The sequence below is a fragment of the Pristiophorus japonicus genome, unplaced genomic scaffold (assembly GCF_044704955.1).
Source record: "Pristiophorus japonicus isolate sPriJap1 unplaced genomic scaffold, sPriJap1.hap1 HAP1_SCAFFOLD_497, whole genome shotgun sequence".
Lineage (NCBI taxonomy): Eukaryota > Metazoa > Chordata > Chondrichthyes > Pristiophoridae > Pristiophorus > Pristiophorus japonicus.
In genome coordinates, this window is record NW_027254403.1 from 392,632 (window position 1) to 413,916 (window position 21,285).

Consider the following 21,285-nt stretch of genomic DNA (forward strand, 5'->3'; position numbering starts at 1 on the left):
TGGGATATTAAAGGGGAGTGTGAGAGGGAGAGTGGGATTCAACAGGGTGGGATATTAAAGGGGGTGAATGGGATTAGACAGGGTGGGATATTAAAGGGGGGCGAGTGGGATTAGACAGGTTGGGATATTAAAGGGGGGAGTGAGGAGGAGAGTGGGATTAGGCTGGGTGGGATATTAAAGGGGGGAGAGTGGGATTAGACTGGATGGGATATTAAAGGGGGTGTGAGGGGGAGAGTGGGATTAGACTGGGTGGGATATTAAAGGGGGGAGAATGGGATTAGACAGGGTGGGATATTAAAGGGGGGAGAGCGGGGGAGAGTGGGATTAGACTGGGTGCGATATTAAAGGGGAATGTGAGGGGGAGAGTGGGATTAGAGTGGGTGCGATATTAAAGGGGGGAGCGAGGGGGAGAGTGGGATTGGACTGGGTGGGATATTAAATGGGAATGTGAGGGGGAGAGTGGGATTAGAGTGGGTGGGATATTAAAGGGGGCAGTGAGGGGGAGAGTGGGATTAGAGTCGGTGGGATATTAAAGGGGAATGTGAGGGGGAGAGTGGGATTAGAGTGGGTGGGATATTAAAGGGGGCAGTGAGGGGGAGAGTGGGATTAGAGTCGGTGGGATATTAAAGGGGGAGAGTGGGATTAGACTGGGTGGGATATTAAAGGGGGAGAGCGGGCGAGAGTGGGATTAGACTGGGTGGGATATTAAAGGGGGGAGAGTGAGGGAGACTGGGATTAGACTGGGTGGGATATTAAAGGGGGGAGTGAGGAGGAGAGTGTGATTAGACAGGGTGGGATATTAAAGGGGGGAGAGTGGGATTAGACAGGGTGGGATATTAAAGGGGGTGAATGGGATTAGACAGGGTGGGATATTAAAGGGGGGAGTGAGGAGGAGAGTGGGATTAGACTGGGTGGGATATTAAAGGGGAGTGTGAGGGGGAGAGTGGGATTCAACAGGGTGGGATATTAAAGGGGGTGAATGGGATTAGACAGGGTGGGATATTAAAGGGGGGAGTGAGGAGGAGAGTGGGATTAGGCTGCGTGGGATATTAAAGGGGGTGTGAGGAGGAGAGTGGGATTAGACAGGGTGGGATATTAAAGGGGGGAGAGTGGGATTAGACAGGGTGGGATATTAAAGTGGGGAGTGAGGAGGAGGGTGGGATTAGGCTGGGTGGGTTATTAAAGGGGGGAGTGAGGTGGAGAGTGGGATTAGACTGGCTGGGATATTAAAGGGGGGAGAGTGGGATTCGACTGGTTGGGGTATTAAAGGGGGGAATGAGGGGGAGAGTGGGATTAGACTGGGTGGGATATTAAAGGGGGGAGTGAGGTGGAGAGTGGGATTAGACTGGGTGGGATATTAAAGGGGGGAGTGAGGTGGAGAGTGGGATTAGACTGGGTGGGATATTAAAGGGGGGAGTGAGGTGGAGAGTGGGATTAGACTGGCTGGGATATTAAAGGGGGGAGAGTGGGATTCGACTGGTTGGGATATTAAAGGGGGGAATGAGGGGGAGAGTGGGATTAGACTGGGTGGGATATTAAAGGGGGGAGGGTGGGATTAGACTGGGTGGGATATTAAAGGGGGGAGCGAGGGGGTGAGTGGGATTGGACTGGGTGGGATATTAAAGGGGGGAGAGTGGGATTAGACTGGGTGGGATATTAAAGGGGGGAGAGTGGGAGAGAGTGTGATTAGACTGGGTGGGATATTAAAGGGGGGAGAGTGGGATTAGACTGGGTGGGATATTAAAGGGGGGAGAGTGGGATTAGACTGGGTGGGATATTAAAGGAGAGTGTGAGGGGGAGAGTGGGATTTGACAGGGTGGGATATTAAATGGGGGAGAGTGGGATTAGACTGGTTGGGATATTAAAGGGGGGAGTGAGGAGGAGAGTGGGATTAGACAAGGTGGGATGTTAAAGGGGGGAGAGTGGGATTAGACTGGATGGGATATTAAAGAGGGGAGAGTGGAATTAGACTGGGTGGAAAATTAAAGGGGGGAGAGTGGGATTAGACTGGGTGGGATATTAAAGGGGGGAGCGTGGAGTTGAGTGGGATTAGACTGGGTGGGATATTAAAGGGGGGAGAGTGGGATTAGACTGGGTGGGATATTAAATGGGGGAGAGAGGGGTAGAGTGGGATTAGACTGGGTGGGATATTAAAGGAGGGAGTGAGGAGGAGAGTGGGATTAGACTGGGTGGGATATTAAAGGGGGGAGAGTGGGATTAGACTGGGTGTGATATTAAGGGAGGTGAGTGGGATTAGACTGGGTGGGATATTAATGGGGGGAGAGCGGGGGAGAGTGGGATTAGACTGGGTGGGATATTAAAGGGGGGAGAGTGGGATTAGACTGGGTGGGATATTAATGGGGGGAGAGCGGGGGAGAGTGGGATTAGACTGGGTGGGATATTAAAGGGGGGAGAGTGGGATTAGACTGGGTGTGATATTAAGGGGGGTGAGTGGGATTAGACTGGGTGGGATATTAAAGGGGGGAGAGTGGGATTAGACTGGGTGGGATATTAAAGGGGGGAGAGTGGGTTTAGACTGGGTGTGATATTAATGGGGGGAGAGCGGGATTAGACTGGGTGGGATATTAAAGGGGGGAGAGTGGGATTAGACTGGGTGTGATATTAAGGGGGGTGAGTGGGATTAGACTGGGTGGGATATTAAAGGGGGGAGAGTGGGATTAGACTGGGTGGGATATTAAAGGGGGGAGAGTGGGATTAGACTGGGTGTGATATTAATGGGGGGAGAGCGGGGGAGAGTGGGATTAGACTGGGTGGGATATTAAGGGGGGTGAGTGGGATTAGACTGGGTGGGATATTAAAGGGGGGAGAGTGGGATTAGACTGGGTGTGATATTAATGGGGGGAGAGCGGGGGAGAGTGGGATTAGACTGGGTGTGATATTAAAGGGGGAGCGTGGAGATGAGTGGGATTAGACTGGGTGGGATATTAAAGGGGGGAGAGTGGGATTAGACTGGGTGTGATATTAATGGGGGGAGAGCGGGGGAGAGTGGGATTAGACTGGGTGGGATATTAAAGGGGTAGAGTGGAGATGAGTGGGATTAGACTGGATGGGATATTAAAGGGGGGAGAGTGGGATTAGACTGGATGGGATATTAAAGGGGGGAGAGTGGGATTGGACTGGATGGGATATTAAAGGGGGGGAGTGGAATTAGATTGGGTGGGATATTAAAGGGGGGAGTGAGGTGGAGAGGGGGATTAGACAGGGTGGGATATTAAAGGGGGGAGAGTGGGATTAGAGTGGGTGGGATATTAAAGGGGGGGGAATGTGATAAGACTGGGTGGGAAATTAAAGGGGGGAGTGAGAGGGAGAGTGGGATTATATTGGGTGGAATATTAAAGGGGGGAGTGAGGAGGAGAGTGGGATTAGACAGGGTGGGATATTAAAAGGGGGGAGAGTGGGATTAGACTGGATGGGATATTAAAGGGGGAGAGAGGGGGAGAGTGGGATTAGACTGGATGGGATATTAAAGGGGGGAGAGTGGGATTAGACTGGTTGGGATATTAAAGGGGGGAGAGTGGGGCAGAGTGGGATTAGACTGGGTGGGATATTAAAGGGGGGAGAGTGGGATTAGACTGGGTGGGAAATTAAAGGGGGGAGTGAGGGGGAGAGTGGGATTAGACTGGGTGGGTTATTAAAGAGGGGAGAGTGGGATTAGACTGGGTGGGATATTAAAGCGGGGAGAGTGGGATTAGACTGGGTGGGAAATTAAAGGGGGGAGTGAGGGGGAGAGTGGGATTAGACTGGGTGGGATATTAAAGGGGGGAGCGAGGGGGTGAGTGGGATTAGACTGGGTGGTATATTAAAGAGGAGTGTGAGGGTGAGAGTGGCATTAGAGTGGGTGTGATATTAAAGGGGGGAGAGTGGGATTAGACTGGGTGGGAAATTAAAGGGGGGAGTGAGGGGGTGAGTGGGATTAGACTGGGTGGGTTATTAAAGAGGGGAGAGTGGGATTAGACTGGGTGGGTTATTAAAGAGGGGAGAGTGGGATTAGACTGGGTGGGTTATTAAAGAGGGGAGAGTGGGATTAGACTGGGTGGGTTATTAAAGGCGGGAGTGAGGAGGAGAGTGGGATTAGACTGGGTGGGATATTAAAGGAGGGAGTGAGGGGGAGAGTTGGATTAGACTGGGTGGGATATTGAAGGGTATGGGGAGTGTTTGATGGGACAGTGTAGAGGGATCATTACTCTGTATCTAACCCACTGTACCTGCCCTGGGAGTGTTTGATGGGACAGTGTAGAGGGAGCTTTACTCTGTATCTAACCCACTGTACCTGCCCTGGGAGTGTTTGATGGGACAGTGTAGAGGGAGCTTTACTCTGTATCTAACCCCCTGTACCTGCCCTGGGAATGTGTGATGGGACAGTGTAGAGGGAACTTTACTCTGTATCTAACCCCGTGCTGTACCTGCCCTGGGAGTGTTTGATGAGACAGTGTAGAGGGAGCTTTACTCTGTATCTAACCCCGTGCTGTACCTGCCCTGGGAGTGTTTGATGGGACAGTATAGAGGGAGCTTTACTCTGTATCTAACCCCCTGTACCTGGCCTGGGAGTGTTTGATGGGACAGTGTAGAGGGAGTTTTACTCTGTATCTAACCCCGTGCTGTACCTGCCCTGGGAGTGTTTGATGGGACAGTGCAGAGGGATCTTTACTCTGGATCGAACTCCGTGCTGTCCCTGCCCTGGGAGTGTTTGATGGGACAGTGTAGAGGGATCTTTACTCTGGATCGAACTCCGTGCTGTCCCTGCCCTGGGAGTGTTTCATGGGACAGTGTAGAGGGAGCTTTACTCTGTATTTAACCCCGTGCTGTACCTGCCCTGGGAGTGTTTGATGGGACAGTGTAGAGGGAGCTTTACTCTGTATCTAACCCCCTGTACCTGGCCTGGGAGTGTTTGATGGGACAGTGTAGAGGGAGCTTTACTCTGTATCTAACCCCCTCTACCTGCCCTGGGAATGTTTGATGGGACAGTGTAGAGGGAGCTTTACTCTGTATCTAACCCCCTGTACCTGCCCTGGGAGTGTTTGATGGGACAGTGTAGAGGGAGCTTTACTCTGTATCTAACCCCGTGCTGTACCTGCCCTGGGAGTGTTTGATGAGACAGTGTAGAGGGAGCTTTACTCTGTATCTAACCCCGTGCTGTACCTGCCCTGGGAGTGTTTGATGAGACAGTGTAGAGGGAGCTTTACTCTGTATCTAACCCCGTGCTGTACCTGCCCTGGGAGTGTTTGATGGGACAGTGTAGAGGGAGCTTTACTCTGTATCTAACCCCGTGCTGTACCTGCCCTGGGAGTGTTTGATGGGACAGTGTAGAGGGAGCTTTACTCTGTATCTAACCCCCTGTACCTGGCCTGGGAGTGTTTGATGGGACAGTGTAGAGGGAGCTTTACTCTGTATCTAACCCCCTCTACCTGCCCTGGGAATGTTTGATGGGACAGTGTAGAGGGAGCTTTACTCTGTATCTAACCCCCTGTACCTGCCCTGGGAGTGTTTGATGGGACAGTGTAGAGGGAGCTTTACTCTGTATCTAACCCCGTGCTGTACCTGCCCTGGGAGTGTTTGATGAGACAGTGTAGAGGGAGCTTTACTCTGTATCTAACCCCGTGCTGTACCTGCCCTGGGAGTGTTTGATGAGACAGTGTAGAGGGAGCTTTACTCTGTATCTAACCCCGTGCTGTACCTGCCCTGGGAGTGTTTGATGGGACAGTGTAGAGGGTGCTTTACTCTGTATCTAACCCCGTGCTGTACCTGCCCTGGGAGTGTTTGATGGGACAGTGTAGAGGGAGTTTTACTCTGGATCTAACCCCGTGCTGTACCTGCCCTGGGAGTGTTTGATGGGACAGTGCAGAGGGATCTTTACTCTGGATCGAACTCCGTGCTGTCCCTGCCCTGGGCGTGTTTGATGGGACAGTGTAGAGGGATCTTTACTCTGGATCGAACTCTGTGCTGTCCCTGCCCTGGGAGTGTTTGATGGGACAGTGTAGAGGGAGCTTTACTCTGTATTTAACCCCCTGTACCTGCCCTGGGACTGTTTGATGGGACATTGTAGAGGTAGCTTTACTCTGTATCTAACCCCCTGTACTTGCCCTGGGAGTGTTTGATGGGACAGTGTAGAGGGAGCTTTACTCTGTATCTAACCGCCTGTACCTGCCCTGGGAGTGTTTGATGGGACAGTGTAGAGGGAGCTTTACTCTGTATCTAACCCCGTGCTGTACCTGCCCTGGGAGTGTGTGATGGGACAGTGTAGAGGGAACTTTACTCTGTATCTAACCCCCTGTACCTGCCCTGGGAGTGTTTGATGGGACAGTGTAGAGGGAGCTTTACTCTGTATCTAACCCCGTGCTGTACCTGCCCTGGGAGTGTTTGATGGGACAGTGTAGAGGGAGCTTTACTCTGGATCGAACTCCGTGCTGTCCCTGCCCTGATAGAACTGTATCTTTAATGGTCTCTCCACTACAGAATAAATGCGTTCCATACTGGCCGGAAATGAATGAAGAGAAGGAATACGGACGCTACTGTGTGAAGCAACTTATTGAGCGGGAAGCTATCGATTATAAGATTCGTGAACTTGAGGTGTCGATAACAAATACTGTACGTATCTGGGGTTAACCACTTATTCTCCCTGCTAATGAAGCCCCCTCACAAAGCAGGAAAAACCCAGGCTCCCTCACAGGCCTCTTCTAAATGAACTCATCTTCCTGTTGGCCTGGAGGTGATCCAAAACTCGGCTGCCCCGTGTCCTAACTCGCACCGAGTCCCACTCACCCATCACCCCCTGTGCTCGCTGCCCCCGTGTCCTAACTCACACCGAGTCCCGCTCACCCATCACCCCCTGTGCTCACTGACCCGTGTCCTAACTCACACCGAGTCCCACTCACCCATCACCCCCTGTGCTCACTGCCCCCGTGTCCTAACTCGCACCGAGTCCCACTCACCCATCACCCTCTGTGCTCACTGCCCCGTGTCCTAACTCGCACCGAGTCCCGCTCACCCATCACCCCCTGTGCACACTGCCCCGTGTCCTAACTCACACCGAGTCCCACTCACCCATCACCCCCTGTGCTCGCTGCCCCGTGTCCTAACTCGCACCGAGTCCCACTCACCCATCACCCCCTGTGCTCACTGACCCCGTGTCCTAACTCGCACCCAGTCCCGCTCACCCATCACACTCTGTGCTCACTGCCGCGTGTCCTAACTCGCACCCAGTCCCACTCACCCATCACCCACTGTGCTCACTGACCCCGTGTCCTAACTCACACCGAGTCCCACTCACCCATCACCCCCTGTGCTCGCTGCCCCGTGTCCTAACTCGCACCGAGTCCCACTCACCCATCACCCCCTGTGCTCACTGACCCCGTGTCCTAACTCGCACCCAGTCCCGCTCACCCATCACACTCTGTGCTCACTGCCGCGTGTCCTAACTCGCACCCAGTCCCACTCACCCATCACCCACTGTGCTCACTGACCCCGTGTCCTAACTCGCACCGAGTCCCGCTCACCCATCACCCCCTGTGCTCACTGCCCCGTGTCCTAACTCGCACCGAGTCCCACTCACCCATCACCCACTGTGCTCACTGACCCCGTGTCCTAACTCGCACCGAGTCCCGCTCACCCATCACCCCCTGTGCTCACTGCCCCGTGTCCTAACTCGCACCGAGTCCCGCTCACCCATCACCCCCTGTGCTCACTGCCCCGTGTCCTAACTCGCACCGAGTCCCGCTCACCCATCACCCTCTGTGCTCACTGCCCCGTGTCCTAACTCACACCGAGTCCCACTCACCCATCACCCCCTGTGCCCCGTGTCCTAACTCGCACCGAGTCCCGCTCACCCATCACCCCCTGTGCTCACTGCCCAGTGTCTTAACTCACACCGAGTCCCGCTCACCCATCACCTCCTGTGCTCACTGACCCCGTGTCCTAACTCACACCCAGTCCCACTCACCCATCACCCCCTGTGCTCACTGACCCCGTGTCCTAACTCGCACCGAGTCCCACTCACCCATCACCCCCTGTGCTCACTGACCCCGTGTCCTAACTCACACCCAGTCCCACTCACCCATCACCCCCTGTGCACGCTGCCCCGTGTCCTAACTCACACCCAGTCCCACTCACCCATCACCCCCTGTGCCCCGTGTCCTAACTCACACCGAGTCCCGCTCACCCATCACCCCCTGTGCTCACTGCCCCGTGTCCTAACTCGCACCCAGTCCCACTCACCCATCACCCCCTGTGCTCACTGCCCCGTGTCCTAACTCGCACCCAGTCCCGCTCACCCATCACCCCCTGTGCACACTGCCCCCGTGTCCTAACTCGCACCGAGTCCCACTCACCCATCACCCCCTGTGCCCCGTGTCCTAACTCACACCGAGTCCCACTCACCCATCACCCCCTGTGCCCCGTGTCCTAACTCACACCGAGTCCCGCTCACCCATCACCTCCTGTGCCCCGTGTCCTAACTCACACCGAGTCCCGCTCACCCATCACCCCCTGTGCTCACTGACCCCGTGTCCTAACTCACACCGAGTCCCACTCACCCATCACCCCCTGTGCTCGCTGCCCCGTGTCCTAACTCGCACCGAGTCCCGCTCACCCATCACCCCCTGTGCTCACTGCCCCGTGTCCTAACTCGCACCCAGTCCCACTCACCCACCACCCCCTGTGCTCACTGCCCCGTGTCCTAACTCGCACCGAGTCCCACTCACCCATCACCCTCTGTGCCCACTGACCCGTGTCCTAACTCGCACCGAGTCCTGCTCACCCATCACCCCCTGTGCACGCTGACCCGTGTCCTAACTCGCACCGAGTCCTGCTCACCCATCACCCCCTGTGCTCACTGCCCCGTGTCCTAACTCGCACCGAGTCCTGCTCACCCATCACCCACTGTGCACGCTGACCCGTGTCCTAACTCACACCGAGTCCCACTCACCCATCACCCCCTCTGCTCACTGACCCGTGTCCTAACTCGTATCGAGTCCCGCTCACCCATCACCCCCTGTGCTCACTGCCCCGTGTCCTAACTCACACCCAGTCCCGCTCACCCATCACATCCTGTGCTCACTGACTCCTTGTCCTAACTCGCACCGAGTCCCACTCACCCATCACCCCCTGTGCTTACTGCCCCGTGTCCTAGCTCGCCCCGAGTCCCACTCACCCATCACCCCCTGTGCCCCGTGTCCTAACTCGCACCGAGTCCCGCTCACCCATCACCCGCTGTGCTCATTGACCCCGTGTCCTAACTCGCACCGAGTCCCACTCACCCATCACCCGCTGTGCTCACTGACCCCGTGTCCTAACTCACACCCAGTCCCACTCACCCATCACCCCCTGTGCTCACTGACCCCGTGTCCTAACTCACACCGAGTCCCGCTCACTCATCACCCCCTGTGCTCACTGCCCCGTGTCCTAACTCACACCCAGTCCCGCTCACCCATCACCCCCTGTGCCCCGTGTCCTAACTCGCACCCAGTCCCGCTCACCCATCACCCCCTGTGCTCACTGCCCCGTGTCCTAACTCACACCCAGTCCCGCTCACCCATCACCCCCTGTGCCCCGTGTCCTAACTCGCACCGAGTCCTGCTCACACATCACCCCCTGTGCTCACTGACCCCGTGTCCTAACTCGCACCGAGTCCCGCTCACCCATCACCCCCTGTGCTCGCTGACCCCGTGTCCTAACTCACACCGAGTCCCACTCACCCATCACCCCCTGTGCTCGCTGACCCCGTGTCCTAACTCACACCGAGTCCCACTCACCCATCACCCCCTGTGCTCACTGCCCCGTGTCCTAACTCGCACCGAGTCCCACTCACCCACCATCCCCTGTGCTCGCTGACCCGTGTCCTAACTCGCACCGAGTCCCACTCACCTATCACCCGCTGTGCTCACTGTCCCCGTGTCCTAACTCACACCGAGTCCCACTCACCCATCACCCCCTGTGCTCACTGACCCCGTGTCCTAACTCACACCGAGTCCCGCTCACCCATCACCCCCTGTGCTCACTGACCTGTGTCCTAACTCGCCCCGAGTCCCACTCACCCATCACACCCTGTGCCCCGTGTCCTAACTCGCACCGAGTCCCACTCACCCATCACCCCCTGTGCTCACTGACCCCATGTCCTAACTCGCACCGAGTCCCACTCACCCATCACCCCCTGTGCTCACTGACCCCGTGTCCTAACTCGCACCGAGTCCCGCTCACCCATCACCCCCTGTGCTCACTGACCTGTGTCCTAACTCGCAACCAGTCCCACTCACCCATCACCCCCTGTGCTCGCTGACCCCGTGTCCTAACTCGCACCGAGTCCCGCTCACACATCACCCCCTGTGCTCACTGACCCCGTGTCCTAACTCGCACCCAGTCCCACTCACCCATCACCCCCTGTGCTCACTGACCTGTGTCCTAACTCGCAACCAGTCCCGCTCACCCATCACCCCCTGTGCTCACTGACCTGTGTCCTAACTCACACCGAGTCCCACTCACCCATCACCCCCTGTGCTCGCTGACCCCGTGTCCTAACTCGCACCGAGTCCCACTCACCCATCACCCGCTGTGCTCACTGACCTGTGTCCTAACTCGCACCGAGTCCCGCTCACTCATCACCCCCTGTGCTCACTGACCCGTGTCCTAGCTCACACCGAGTCCCACTCACCCATCACCCCCTGTGCTCACTGCCCCCGTGTCCTAACTCGCACCGAGTCCCGCTCACCCATCACCCCCTGTGCTCGCTGCCCCGTGTCCTAACTCGCACCGAGTCCCGCTCACCCATCACCCCCTGTGCTCACTGCCCCCGTGTCCTAACTCACACCGAGTCCCACTCACCCATCACCCCCTGTGCTCGCTGACCCCGTGTCCTAACTCGCACCGAGTCCCACTCACCCATCACCCCCTGTGCTCACTGACCCCGTGTCCTAACTCGCACCGAGTCCCGCTCACCCATCACCCCCTGTGCTCACTGCCCTGTGTCCTAACTCGCACCGAGTCCCACTCACCCATCACCCCCTGTGCTCGCTGCCCCGTGTCGTAACTCACACCGAGTCCCGCTCACCCATCACCCCCTGTGCTCACTGCCCCCGTGTCCTAACTCGCACCGAGTCCCACTCACCCATCACCCCCGGTGCTCGCTGCCCTGTGTCGTAACTCACACCTAGTCCCACTCACCCATCACCCCCTGTGCTCGCTGACCCGTGTCCTAACTCACACCCAGTCCCGCTCACCCATCACCCCCTGTGCTCGCTGCCCCCGTGTCCTAACTCGCACCGAGTCCCACTCACCCATCACCCCCTGTGCTCGTTGCCCCGTGTCCTAACTCACACCGAGTCCCGCTCACCCATCACCCCCTGTGCTCACTGCCCCCGTGTCCTAACTCACACCCAGTCCCGCTCACCCATCACCCCCTGTGCTCACTGCCCCGTGTCCTAACTCACACCCAGTCCCACTCACCCATCACCCCCTGTGCTCACTGACCCCGTGTCCTAACTCACACCGAGTCCCACTCACCCATCACCCCCTGTGCTCACTGCCCCCGTGTCCTAACTCACACCGAGTCCCACTCACCCATCACCCCCTGTGCTCACTGACCCCGTGTCCTAACTCGCACCGAGTCCCACTCACCCATCACCCCCTGTGCTCACTGACCCCGTGTCCTAACTCACACCGAGTCCCACTCACCCATCACCCCCTGTGCTCACTGACCCCGTGTCCTAACTCGCACCGAGTCCCGCTCACCCATCACCCCCTGTGCTCACTGCCCCCGTGTCCTAACTCACACCGAGTCCCACTCACCCATCACCCCCTGTGCTCACTGACCCCATGTCCTAACTCACACCGAGTCCCGCTCACCCATCACCCCCTGTGCTCACTGCCCCCGTGTCCTAACTCGCACCGAGTCCCACTCACCCATCACCCCCTGTGCTCACTGCCCCCGTGTCCTAACTCGCACCGAGTCCCACTACCCATCACCCCCTGTGCTCACTGCCCCCGTGTCCTAACTCGCACCGAGTCCCGCTCACCCATCACCCGCTGTGCTCACTGCCCCCGTGTCCTAACTCGCACCGAGTCCCACTCACCCATCACCCCCTGTGCTCACTGCCCCCGTGTCCTAACTCGCACCGAGTCCCACTCACCCATCACCCCCTGTGCTCACTGACCCGTGTCCTCGACCGCCTAACCCCCGGTTAAGCAACGCCTCGATTTCAAAATTCTCATCCGTGTTTACAAATCCCTCCATGGCCCCTCACCCCCTCCCTATCGCTGTAATCTCCTCCAGCCCGTACACCCCTCCCTATCTCTCTAACTTCCTCCGGACCCTACATCCCTCCCTATCTCTGTAATCCCTCAGCCCCTACACCCCTCCCTATCTCTCTAACTTCCTCCAGACCCTACATCCCTCCCTATCTCTGTAGCCCCTCAGCCCCTAAAACCCTCCCTATCTCTGTAACCACCTCCAGCCCCTACACCCCTCCCTATCTCTGTAATCTCCTCCAGCCCCTACACCCCTCCCTATCTTTGTAACCTCCTCCAGCCCCTACACCCCTCCCTATCTCTGTAACCTCCTCCAGCCCCTACACCCCTCCCTATCTCTGTAACCTCCTCCAGCCCCTACACCCCTCCCTATCTCTGTAACCCCTCAGCCCCTATACCCCTCCCTATCTCCGTAACCTCCTCCAGCCCCTACACCCCTCCCTATCTCTGTAACCTCATCCAGCCTCTACACCCCTCCCTATCTTTGTAACCTCCTCCAGCCCCTACACCCCTCCCTATCTCTGTAACCTCCTCCAGCCCCTACACCCCCTCCCTATCTCTGTAACCTCCTCCAGCCCCTACACCCCTCCCTATCTCTGTAACCCCTCAGCCCCGATACCCCTCCCTATCTCCGTAACCTCCTCCAGCCCCTACACCCCTCCCTATCTCTGTAACCTCATCCAGCCTCTACACCCCTCCCTATCTCTGTAACCTCCTCCCCTCCAGCCCCTGCACCCCTCCCTGTCTCTGTAACCTCCTCCAGCCCCTACACCCCTCCCTATCTCTGTAACCTCCTACAGCCCCTACACCCCTCCCTATCTCTGTAACCGCCTCCAGCCCGACAACCCCCCGAGATGTCTGCACTCCTCTAACTCTGTCCTCCTGACCATCCCTGATTCTAATCGCTCTACCATCGGTGGCCGTGCCTTCTGTTGCCTGGGCCCCAAGCTCTGGAACTCCCTCCCTAAACCTCTCCGCCTCTCGACCTCTCTCTCCTCCTTCGAGACGCTCTTTAAAACCGACCTCTTTGACCCGGCTTTTGGTCTTTACAAACCTCTGAGAGAAGAAATTCCTCCTCATCTCAGTTTTAAATGGGTGGCCCCTTATTCTAAGACCATGCCCCCTAGTTCTAGTCTCCCCCATCAGTGGGAACATCCTCTCTGCATCCACCTTGTCGAGCCCCCCTCATAATCTGATACGTTTCGATAAGATCACCTCTCATTCTTCTGAACTCCAATGAGTAGAGGCCCAACCTCCTCAACCTTTCCTCATAAGTCAACCCCCTCATCTCCGGAATCAACCGAGTGAACCTTCTCTGAACTGTCTCCAAAGCAAGTCTATCCTTTCGTAAACACGGAAACCAAAACTGTACGCAGTACTCCATAGAGGGAGTGCAGCGAAGGTTCACCAGACTTATTCCTGGGATCGGGGGATTGTCCTATGAGGCGAAATTGAACAGAGCAGGCCGATATTCTCGAGAGTTTAGAAGAATGAGAGGGGATCTCACTGAAACAGACACAATTCTAACAGGGCTTGACGGGGTAGATGCAGGGAGGGTGTTTCCCCCCGGGCTGGGGAGTCTAGAACCAGGGGTCACACAGTCTCAAATAAGAGGTCGGCCATTTAGGACTGAGATGAAGAAGAATTTCTTCACTCAGAGGGTGGTGAATCTTTGGAATTTTCTGCCCCAGAGGGCTGTGGAGGCTCAGTCGTTGAGTATATTCAAGGCAGAGGTCGATCGTTTTCTGGATATTAAGGGTATCGAGGGATATGGGGATCGGGCAGGAAAGTGGCGTTGAGGTCTTCGATCAGCGAAGGTCTTATTGAATGGCGGAGCAGGCTCGAGGGGCTGAGTGGCCTGTCTCGCTCCTAATTCTTATGTTCATATGCCTCCTCTGACGAGGCCAAGGCTTCCCAGTTGACCTCTGACCAGGCCCAGGCTCTCCAGTTGACCTCTGACTCGTCCCAGGCTCTCTAGTTGACCTCTGACCAGGCCCAGGCTTCCCAGTTGACCTCTGACCAGGCCCAGGCTCTCCAGTTGACCTCTGACTAGTCCCAGACTCTCTAGTTGACCTCTGACCAGGCCCAGGCTCTCCAGTTGACCTCTGACTGGGCCCAGGCTTCCCAGTTGACCTCTGACTAGGCCCAGGCTCTCCAGTTGACCTCTGACCAGGCCCAGGCTCTCCAGTTGACCTCTGACCAGGCCCAGGGTTCCCAGTTGATCTCTGACCAGGCCCAGGTTCTGCAGTTAACCTCTGACTAGGCCAAGGCTTCCCAGTTGACCTCTGACCAGGCCCAGGTTTGGCATTTGACCTCTGAACAGGCCAAAGCTTCCCAGTTGACCTCTGACCAAGTCCAGGTTTCCCAATTGACCTCTGACCAGGCCCAGGTTCTCCAGTTGCCCTCTGACCAAGCCATGGCTTCCTAGTTGACCTCTGACCAGGCCAAGGCTTCCCAGGTGACCTCTGACCAGGCCCAGGTTCCGCAGTTGACCTCTGACTAGTCCCAGGCTCTCTAGTTGACCTCTGACCAGGCCCAGGCTTCCCAGTTGACCTCTGACTAGTCCCAGGCTCTCTAGTTGACCTCTGACCAGGCCCAGGCTCTCCAGTTGACCTCTGACTGGGCCCAGGCTTCCCAGTTGACCTCTGACTAGGCCCAGGCTCTCCAGTTGACCTCTGACCAGGCCCAGGCTCTCCAGTTGACCTCTGACTGGGCCCAGGCTTTCCAGTTGACCTCTGACCAGGCCCAGGGTTCCCAGTTGATCTCTGACCAGGCCCAGGTTCTGCAGTTGACCTCTGACTAGGCCAAGGCTTCCCAGTTGACCTCTGACCAGGCCCAGGTTTGGCATTTGACCTCTGACCAGGCCAAAGCTTCCCAGTTGACCTCTGACCAAGTCCAGGTTTCCCAATTGACCTCTGACCAGGCCCAGGTTCTCCAGTTGCCCTCTGACCAAGCCATGGCTTCCTAGTTGACCTCTGACCAGGCCAAGGCTTCCCAGGTGATCTCTGACCAGGCCCAGGTTCTGCAGTTGACCTCTGATCAGGCCCAGGCTCTCCAGTTGACCTCTGACCAGGCCCAGGCTCTCAAGTTGACCTCTGACCAGGCCCAGGCTCTCCAGTCGACCTCTGACCAGGCCCAGGTTCTGCAGTTGACCTCTGACCAGGCCCAGGTTTCCCAGTTGACCTCTGACCAGGCACAGGCTCTCCAGTTGACCTCTGACCAGGCCCAGGCTCTCCAGTTGACCTCTGACCAGGCCCAGGCTCTCCACTTGCCCTCTGACCAGGCCAAACTTTCCAGTTGACCTCTGACAAGGTCCAGGCTTCCCAGTTGACCTCTGACCAGGCCAAGGCTCTCCAGTGACCTCTGACTTGGCCCAGGCTCTCCAGTGACCTCTGACTAGGCCCAGGCTCTACAGTGACCTCTGACCAGGCCCAGGCTCTCCAATCGACCTCTGACCAGGCCCAGGTTCTGCAGTTGACCTCTGACCAGGCCCAGGTTTCCCAGTTGACCTCTGACCAGGCCCAGGCTCTCCAGTTGACCTCTGACCAGGCCCAGGCTCTCCAGTTGACCTCTGACTAGGCCCAGGCTCTCCACTTGCCCTCTGACCAGGCCAAGGTTTTCCAGTTGACCTCTGACCAGGCCCAGGCTCTCCACTTGCCCTCTGACTAGTCCCAGGCTCTCCAGTTGCCCTCTGACCAGGCCAAGGCTTCCCAGTGACCTCTGACTAGTCCCAGGCTCTCCAGTGACCTCTGACTAGGCTCAGGCACTCCAGTTGACATCTGACTAGTCCCAGGCTCTCCACTTGCCCTCTGACTAGTCCCAGGCTCTCCAGTTGACCTCTGACCAGGCCAAGGCTTCCCAGTTGACCTCTAACCAGGCCAAGGCTTCCCAGTGGACCGCACACCCATCCCAGGCTCTCCAATTGACCTCTGACTCGGCCCAGGCTCTCCAGTTGACTTCTGACGCGGCCCAGGCACTCCAGTTGACCTCTGACCAGGCCCAGGCTCTCCAGTTGACCTCTGACTAGACACAGGCTCTCCCGTTGACCTCTGACCAGGCCCAAGCTCTCCAGTTGACCTCTGACTAGGCCCAGGCTCTCCAGTTGACCTCTGACTAGGCCAAGGCTTCCCAGTTGACCTCTGACCAGGCCCAGGTTTCCCAATTGACCTCTGACCAGGCCCAGGCTCTCCAATTGACCTCTGACTAGGCCCAGGCTCTCCAGTTGACATCTGACTAGTCCCAGGCTCTCCAGTTGATCTCTGACCAGGCCCAGGCTCTCGAGTTGACCTCTGACTAGGCCAAGGCTTCCCAGTTGTCCTCTGACCAGGCCCGGGTTCTGCATTTGACCTCTGACCAGGCCAAGGCTCTCCAGTTGACCTTTGACCAGGCCCAGGCTCTCTAGATGACCTCTGACCAGGCCAAGGCTCTCCAGTGACCTCTGACTAGTCCCAGGCTCTCCAGTTGCCCTCTGACCAGGCCAAGGCTTCCCTGTTGACCTCTGACTAGGCCCAGGCTCTCCAGTTGACCACTGACTAGGCTCAGGCTCTCCAGTTGACCTCTGACTAGTCCCAGGCTCTCCAGTTGACCTCTGACCAGGCCCAGGCTCACCAGTTGACCTTTGACCAGGCCCAGGCTCTCCAGATGATCTCTGACCAAGACAAGGCTTCCCATTTGATCTCTGACCAGGCCAAGGCTTCCCAGTTGACGTTTGACCAGGCCAAGGCTATCCAGTGACCTCTGACTAAGCCCAGACTCTCCAGTGACCTCTGACTAGGCCCAGACTCTCCAGTTGACTTCTGACTAGGCCCAGGCTCTCCAGTTGACCTCTGACTAGGCCAAGGCTTCCCAGTTGACCTCTGACCAGTCCCAGGTTCGGCAGCTGACCTCTGACCAGGCCCAGGCTCTCCAGTGACCTCTGACTAGGTCCAGACTCTCCAGTTGACCTCTGACTAGACCCAGGCACTCAAGTTGATATCTGATTAGTCCCAGGTTCTGCAGTTGACCTCTGACCAGGCCAAGGTTTCCCAGTTGACCTCTGACTAGGCCCAGGATCTCCAGTTGACCTCTGACTAGGCCAAGGCTTCCCAGTTGACCTCTGACCAGGCCCAGGTTTCCCAATTGACCTCTGACCAGGCCCAGGCTCTCCAGTTGACCTCTGACTAGACACAGGCTCTCCAGTTGATTTCTGACCATGCCTAGGCTCTCCAGTTGACCTCTGACCAGGCCAAGGCTTCCCAGTTGATCTCTGACTAGTCCCAGGCTCTCCAGTTGATCTCTGACCAGGCCCAGGCTCTCCAGTTGACCTCTGACTGGGCCCAGGCTTCCCAGTTGACCTCTGACTAGGCCCAGGCTCTCCAGTTGACCTCTGACCAGGCCCAGGCTCTCCAGTTGACCTCTGACCAGGCCCAGGGTTCCCAGTTGATCTCTGACCAGGCCCAGGTTCTGCAGTTAACCTCTGACTAGGCCAAGGCTTCCCAGTTGACCTCTGACCAGGCCCAGGTTTGGCATTTGACCTCTGAACAGGCCAAAGCTTCCCAGTTGACCTCTGACCAAGTCCAGGTTTCCAAATTGACCTCTGACCAGGCCCAGGTTCTCCAGTTGCCCTCTGACCAAGCCATGGCTTCCTAGTTGACCTCTGACCAGGCCAAGGCTTCCCAGGTGACCTCTGACCAGGCCCAGGTTCCGCAGTTGACCTCTGACTAGTTCCAGGCTCTCTAGTTGACCTCTGACCAGGCCCAGGCTTCCCAGTTGACCTCTGACCAGGCCCAGGCTCTCCAGTTGACCTCTGACTAGTCCCAGGCTCTCTAGTTGACCTCTGACCAGGCCCAGGCTCTCCAGTTGACCTCTGACTGGGCCCAGGCTTCCCAGTTGACCTCTGACTAGGCCCAGGCTCTCCAGTTGACCTCTGACCAGGCCCAGGCTCTCCAGTTGACCTCTGACTGGGCCCAGGCTTTCCAGTTGACCTCTGACCAGGCCCAGGGTTCCCAGTTGATCTCTGACCAGGCCCAGGTTCTGCAGTTGACCTCTGACTAGGCCAAGGCTTCCCAGTTGACCTCTGACCAGGCCCAGGTTTGGCATTTGACCTCTGACCAGGCCAAAGCTTCCCAGTTGACCTCTGACCAAGTCCAGGTTTCCCAATTGACCTCTGACCAGGCCCAGGTTCTCCAGTTGCCCTCTGACCAAGCCATGGCTTCCTAGTTGACCTCTGACCAGGCCAAGGCTTCCCAGGTGACCTCTGACCAGGCCCAGGCTCTCCAGTCGACCTCTGACCAGGCCCAGGTTCTGCAGTTGACCTCTGACCAGGCCCAGGTTTCCCAGTTGACCTCTGACCAGGCACAGGCTCTCCAGTTGACCTCTGACCAGGCCCAGGCTCTCCAGTTGACCTCTGACCAGGCCCAGGCTCTCCACTTGCCCTCTGACCAGGCCAAACTTTCCAGTTGACCTCTGACAAGGTCCAGGCTTCCCAGTTGACCTCTGACCAGGCCAAGGCTCTCCAGTGACCTCTGACTTGGCCCAGGCTCTCCAGTGACCTCTGACTAGGCCCAGGCTCTACAGTGACCTCTGACCAGGCCCAGGCTCTCCAATCGACCTCTGACCAGGCCCAGGTTCTGCAGTTGACCTCTGACCAGGCCCAGGTTTCCCAGTTGACCTCTGACCAGGCCCAGGCTCTCCAGTTGACCTCTGACCAGGCCCAGGCTCTCCAGTTGACCTCTGACTAGGCCCAGGCTCTCCACTTGCCCTCTGACCAGGCCAAGGTTTTCCAGTTGACCTCTGACCAGGCCCAGGCTCTCCACTTGCCCTCTGACTAGTCCCAGGCTCTCCATAGAAACATAGAAACATAGAAAATAGGTGCAGGAGCAGGCCATTCAGCCCTTCTAGCCTGCACCGCCATTCAATGAGTTCATGGCTGAACATGAAACTTCAGTACCCCCTTCCTGCTTTCTCGCCATAACCCTTGATCCCCCGAGTAGTAAGGACTTCATCTAACTCCCTTTTGAATATATTTAGTGAATTGGCCTCAACTACTTTCTGTGGTAGAGAATTCCACAGGTTCACCACTCTCTGGGTGAAGAAGTTTCTCCTCATCTCGGTCCTAAATGGCTTACCCCTTATCCTCAGACTGTGACCCCTGGTTCTGGACTTCCCCAACATTGGGAACATTCTTTCTGCATCTAACCTGTCTAAACCCGTCAGAATTTTAAACGTTTCTATGAGGTCCCCTCTCATTCTTCTGAACTCCAGTGAATACAAGCCCAATTGATCCAATCTTTCTTGATAGGTCAGTCCCGCCATCCCGGGAATCAGTCTGGTGAACCTTCGCTGCACTCCCTCAATAGCAAGAATGTCCTTCCTCAAGTTAGGAGACCAAAACTGTACACAATACTCCAGGTGTGGCCTCACCAAGGCCCTGTACAACTGTAGCAACACCTCCCTGCCCCTGTATTCAAATCCCCTCGCTATGAAGGCCAACATGCCATTTGCTTTCTTAACCGCCTGCTGTACCTGCATGCCAACCTTCAATGACTGATGTACCATGACACCCAGGTCTCGTTGCACCTTCCCTTTTCCTAATCTGTCACCATTCAGATAATAGTCTGTCTCTCTGTTTTTACCACCAAAGTGGATAACCTCACATTTATCCACATTATACTTCATCTGCCATGCATTTGCCCACTCACCTAACCTATCCAAGTCACTCTGCAGCCTAATAGCATCCTCCTCGCAGCTCACACTGCCACCCAACTTAGTATCATCCGCAAATTTGGAGATACTGCATTTAATCCCCTCGTCTAAATCATTAATGTACAATGTAAACAGCTGGGGCCCCAGCACAGAACCTTGCGGCACTCCACTAGTCACTGCCTGCCATTCTGAAAAGTACCCGTTTACTCCTACTCTTTGCTTCCTGTCTGACAACCAGTTCTCAATCCACGTCAGCACACTACCCCCAATCCCATGTGCTTTAACTTTGCACATTAATCTCTTGTGTGGGACCTTGTCGAAAGCCTTCTGAAAGTCCAAATATACCACATCAACTGGTTCTCCTTTGTCCACTTTACTGGAAACATCCTCAAAAAATTCCAGAAGATTTGTCAAGCATGATTTCCCTTTCACAAATCCATGCTGACTTGGACCTATCATGTCACCATTTTCCAGATGCACTGCTATGACATCCTTAATAATTGATTCCATCATTTTACCCACTACTGAGGTCAGGCTGACCGGTCTATAATTCCCTGTTTTCTCTCTCCCTCCTTTTTTAAAAAGTGGGGTTACATTGGCTACCCTCCACTCCATAGGAACTGATCCAGAGTCAATGGAATGTTGGAAAATGACTGTCAATGCATCCGCTATTTCCAAGGCCACCTCCTTAAGTACTCTAGGATGCAGGCCATCAGGCCCTGGGGATTTATCTGCCTTCAATCCCATCAATTTCCCCAACACAATTTCCCGACTAATAAAGATTTCCCTCAGTTCCTCTTCCTTACTAGACCCTCTGACCCCTTTTATATCCGGAAGGTTGTTTGTATCCTCCTTAGTGAATACCGAACCAAAGTACTTGTTCAATTGATCCGCCATTTCTTTGTTCCCCGTTATGACTTCCCCTGATTCTGACTGCAGGGGACCTATGTTTGTCTTCACCAACCTTTTTCTCTTTACATACCTATAGAAACTTTTGCAATCCGCCTTAATGTTCCCTGCAAGCTTCTTCTCGTACTCCATTTTCCCTGTCCTAATCAAACCCTTTGTCCTCCTCTGCTGAGTTCTAAATTTCTCCCAGTCCCCAGGTTCGCTGCTATTTCTGGCCAATTTGTATGCCACTTCCTTGGCTTTAATACTATCCCTGATTTCCCTAGATAGCCACGGTTGAGCCACCTTCCCCTTTTTATTTTTACGCCAGACAGGAATGTACAATTGTTGTACTTCATCCATGCGGTCTCTAAATGTCTGCCATTGCCCATCCACAGTCAACCCCCTAAGTATCATTCGCCAATCTATCCTAGCCAATTCTCGCCTCATACCTTCAAA

General features: G+C 56.0%; 1 protein-coding gene across 1 annotated transcript in view; it reads left to right on the forward strand.

Moving 5' to 3' along the window:
- LOC139253669 (tyrosine-protein phosphatase non-receptor type 6-like) overlaps positions 1 to 21,285 on the forward strand; it is a 148,869-nt gene that overhangs the window by 90,293 nt on the left and 37,291 nt on the right. The window contains exon 10 of the mRNA XM_070873507.1: positions 6,475 to 6,606. Coding sequence (XP_070729608.1) covers positions 6,475 to 6,606 — 132 coding nt within the window. The remainder of the gene's footprint in view (positions 1 to 6,474; positions 6,607 to 21,285) is intronic.